Source organism: Nestor notabilis, unplaced genomic scaffold (genome assembly GCF_000696875.1).
Source record: "Nestor notabilis isolate BGI_N333 unplaced genomic scaffold, ASM69687v1 scaffold25492, whole genome shotgun sequence".
Lineage (NCBI taxonomy): Eukaryota > Metazoa > Chordata > Aves > Psittaciformes > Psittacidae > Nestor > Nestor notabilis.
The window spans coordinates 18,516-22,090 of NW_009919306.1; the positions used below are offsets into that span (position 1 = coordinate 18,516).

The 3,575-nt window shown below is 55.5% G+C and overlaps 1 protein-coding gene across 1 annotated transcript in view; it reads right to left on the reverse strand.

The window, feature by feature from the left end:
* The window catches only part of ATP8B3 (ATPase, aminophospholipid transporter, class I, type 8B, member 3), a gene marked incomplete at both ends in the record, with an annotated part of 14,303 nt that extends 10,736 nt beyond the window's left edge, over positions 1–3,567 (reverse strand). The window contains 6 exons of the mRNA XM_010010170.1: positions 504–592; positions 1,353–1,511; positions 2,062–2,144; positions 2,668–2,738; positions 2,837–2,909; positions 3,515–3,567. Coding sequence (XP_010008472.1) covers positions 504–592; positions 1,353–1,511; positions 2,062–2,144; positions 2,668–2,738; positions 2,837–2,909; positions 3,515–3,567 — 528 coding nt within the window. The remainder of the gene's footprint in view (positions 1–503; positions 593–1,352; positions 1,512–2,061; positions 2,145–2,667; positions 2,739–2,836; positions 2,910–3,514) is intronic.
* Between the last annotated feature and the right edge of the window lie 8 nt (positions 3,568–3,575).

The following is a 3,575-nucleotide window of genomic DNA, read 5'->3' on the forward strand; positions in this document are numbered from 1 at the left end:
GCAAAGGGAGGAATGGTAGTGGCCAGTCTGAGGAGTGATAATGTCCAACCACCAGGAACAGGAGTAAGAGCCGTCCAGTTACAACCACGCTGCTCTGCTTCCCACGGAGGAAAGGTTTCTCCTTTCCCTTCCTCCATCTGCTCTGCGAAGGTCCCTTGGCACAAGCCACCTCCTTGGACCTGCATGGTTATGGATTAATAAAGCAGGCCAGGAGGGGCTGGAGATCCCAAATACATCTAAGGGGCTGCTCTACAGCTGAGGACTCAGAGCTGCCAAGAGTTTAAGCAACACAACCACCATGCAGACTGCCCCAGACCCAGCAGCTGCCAATTCCTGGGAACATCACTGGGTATTTGCCCACAACAAGTTAAACCCAAGATATCTTCAGCAAAATATCACAATCTTAAGAAAATCAGCATCACCCAAGCAAGCAGCCTCTCATGGGAGGCTTGTAAGCAACCCCAAGAGGCTGGCAGACCAGGAGGTGTTTGCACCGCACTCACTATGATCACCAACCGGTCCATCATGTGGTCCAGCTTGGTTTTCTTCAGCTTGATCTTTCCACAGTTCCTCATAATTTTGGAATCAAATCCTGGATGAGAGACATTTTAGAAGTAAAAACACAAGTCCACAGCCCCCAGGAGGTTGACTTGCAGCAAAGTGATTCTGGTTTCCACCATAACAACATCTCCACACATCTGAAGACTTCAGAGAACCTCGTCCCTCAATCAGTGGTTAATCAAACCATGGCTGCACACTTGGAGAAGTGCTGCTTACACCAGATCCTGTCCCTTTCCTCCCACAACTATTCATAGAATCATGGAATCCCAGACTGGTTTGGGTTGGAAGGGACCTTAAAGCTCCTCCAGCTCCAACCCCTGCCCCGGGCAGGGACACCTTCCACTAGAGCAGGTTGCTCCAAGCCCCTGTGTCCAACCTGGCCTTGAACACTGCCAGGGATGGGGCAGCCACAGCTTCTCTGGGCACCCTGTGCCAGCGCCTCAGCACCCTCCCAGGGAAGAGCTTCTGCCTCAGAGCTCATCTCAGTCTCCCCTCTGGCAGGTTAAAGCCATTCCCTTGTCCTGTCCCTCCATCCCTTGTCCAAAGCCCCTCTCCAGGTTTCCTGGAGCCCCTTTAGGCCCTGGAGCTGCTCTAAGGTGTCCCCTTGAGGAGCCTTCTCTTCTCCAGCTGCCCCAGCCCAGCTCTCTCAGCCTGGCTCCAGAGCAGAGCTGCTCCAGCCCTCGCAGCAGCTCCGGGGCCTCCTCTGGACTCACCCCAACAGCTCCACATGGCCAAGCTCTCAGGTGCACTGAGCCATGAAGGTGAGTGGATCCAGGGCAGGACGCACTCACCTGCGTAGATAACCAAGCCGTAGCAGACATCGGTGTTGCGAAGCCTGCAGCCTCGCAGCAAGATCCTCTCGCTGTCAAGGGGGTAGGTGTCCCCCCTCCAGGCCAGCGTGCCCGTGAAGCTGTGCATGTGGCTGTTGGGCTCCTCGCAGGTCACTCTCCCTGGAGCACAAAGCAGGATTCAGATAATGGCTTTGGGGGAAACAAGAGGACCCTCCTCTCCCCTCACGCCTGCCCCCTCCAAAGAGGGGTGCTGGGGGCTTCTTGGGGAGATTCAGGGATTGTCAGGGCCTCTCCAGATGCAGCTGGGATATGGATGGCTCGAATTCAGGCTAAGCTGGAGGAGGGCGCTCAGTCCACCGGGCTATAAAACTGGAGGAGGTACAAAGACAACTCCATCCCCAGGGCCTCCGGGAGAGGAGTCTGCATCCTGTGGAGGACCAAAGGGGAAAACACCCGGGGTCAGAGCTCAGGTGTGGGAGCCAGAGTTTGATTCCTGTGAGAAAATCTAGATCCAGGGCAGGGGGAAGATGCACAACCCCAATGTGCCACTTTGCTGGGGAAGGGTCTCCATGCAAGGTCTGACTCCTTGCAGCAGGAGAAAGTGCAACCTCATGTTGGACTGATGGCCTGGGTGCCCTGAGCATTCAGGGACTTCCTGAGGCTGAACCCATCCCATCCCGGCAGGAATTTTGCCATCTGGGAGACTCACCATCAAAGCCAGCCATGCTCTCTTCCCTCACCAGCTCCTGGTGGGTGACCAGAAGGGCTTGTCTGAACTTCAGGTTTGTCTCCCTGTGAACAAGAGCCAGGGAGGGAAAACTCAAACACCACTGTGGGGTGACAGAGCTCTTACTTCTGCTGTTGGCCCCATGGGACAAAGTCAACCATTAATTATCGGGTGATGGCAATGAAGAGCAAGACGGGGACCTATCGTACCAGGCAAGGAGCACTCATGCAGGTGCCCTGGCCCAGAGCCCCTGCCATTAAATCATCCTGCAGATGGAGGCAGGAGGATGGGCAGCCACTGTCCCGGCAGGGAGCTGAGGGATGGACGTAGGTGCCTGAGGTCACAAGCTCTGTGGAAGACTCGGAAGTGATTTTGGACTCACAAGATTTGGGGCTCAAATCCCATGTCTGGGGTGTCTGTAGGTTCAGCTTTCAGAGGATCCCACACATCCAATGGTTTCTACTGAACTTGGAGTGTGCCCGACCTCTCCCTCCCAATGCCAGGGTGTCCCCAAGACGGGAGCCATTGGCTCCATGTCTCCAACCCTCTTCCCCCATGGCAAGAGCAGCCCCCTGCCCCTCTCCTCACCCATCGATGTCGGCGGTCTCCACGTAGCACAGGCTGCTGGGCTCCGAGCTGCACAGCAAGAGCATGTCGGCCTTTAAAAGCAAAAGAGGGAAGAGAGAGCACTTGGCTGGGCCCCTCCTGACCACACATCCCAGCCCTGGTGCACAGGCAGCTCCGGGGCAGCACGCACCGGGACGAAGCTCTCCTTACGCAGGCGGACGATGTCCCCAACGCAGATGTCGCGCCACTTCTGCCAGCGGAAGCTGCAGGAGAATTAGAGGGGAAGGAGTTTTTGTCCCTGCGGAGCAGTGGGAACAGAGGCTGCGGCTGTTTCTGTCCTCTGGACCAGCTTCTTGCATGAATGGGGTCTCCAGACTGTTGGTTTCTCTGCCACAGTGGTGGCCTCCCATCCGCATAGCCAAAGGACGGCTGAGCACTGAGGATAGCACAGGACCCATTTGCACATCCATATCCCATGTACCTATGAGTGGCAGGGACTTTCAGCCCCCATGGATGAGGCAATGTTGGTCCTTCCCTGGACCAGTGTTCAGCTATGATATGGCTCCATGAGTTAGATACAAAGACCTGCAGAAACTTCTGTGGCCAAGGAACCCTCCTCCCAGCATATCACAACTAATTAGGGCTTCTTTAGACCTGTTCTTTATGACTGGGATATGATCATCCATCCCTACAAGGCAACTGCTGGACCTGCAGCAGGTATTGGGAGGCGATGAGAGTTTGCAGAAGCAGGGGCAATGCCACCAAAACCTTTCTCAGCTGCTATACTCAAGGAGGCTCAGCACTTCAGATGATCCATCATTCCACACAGACCTGGAAAACATAGGTCCAGCTTCCCAAAGCCCCTCACCTCTTCCCAGACAGGATCTCACACGGCCTGCTGTTGATGTTTCTGTCACTTTGGTGACGGC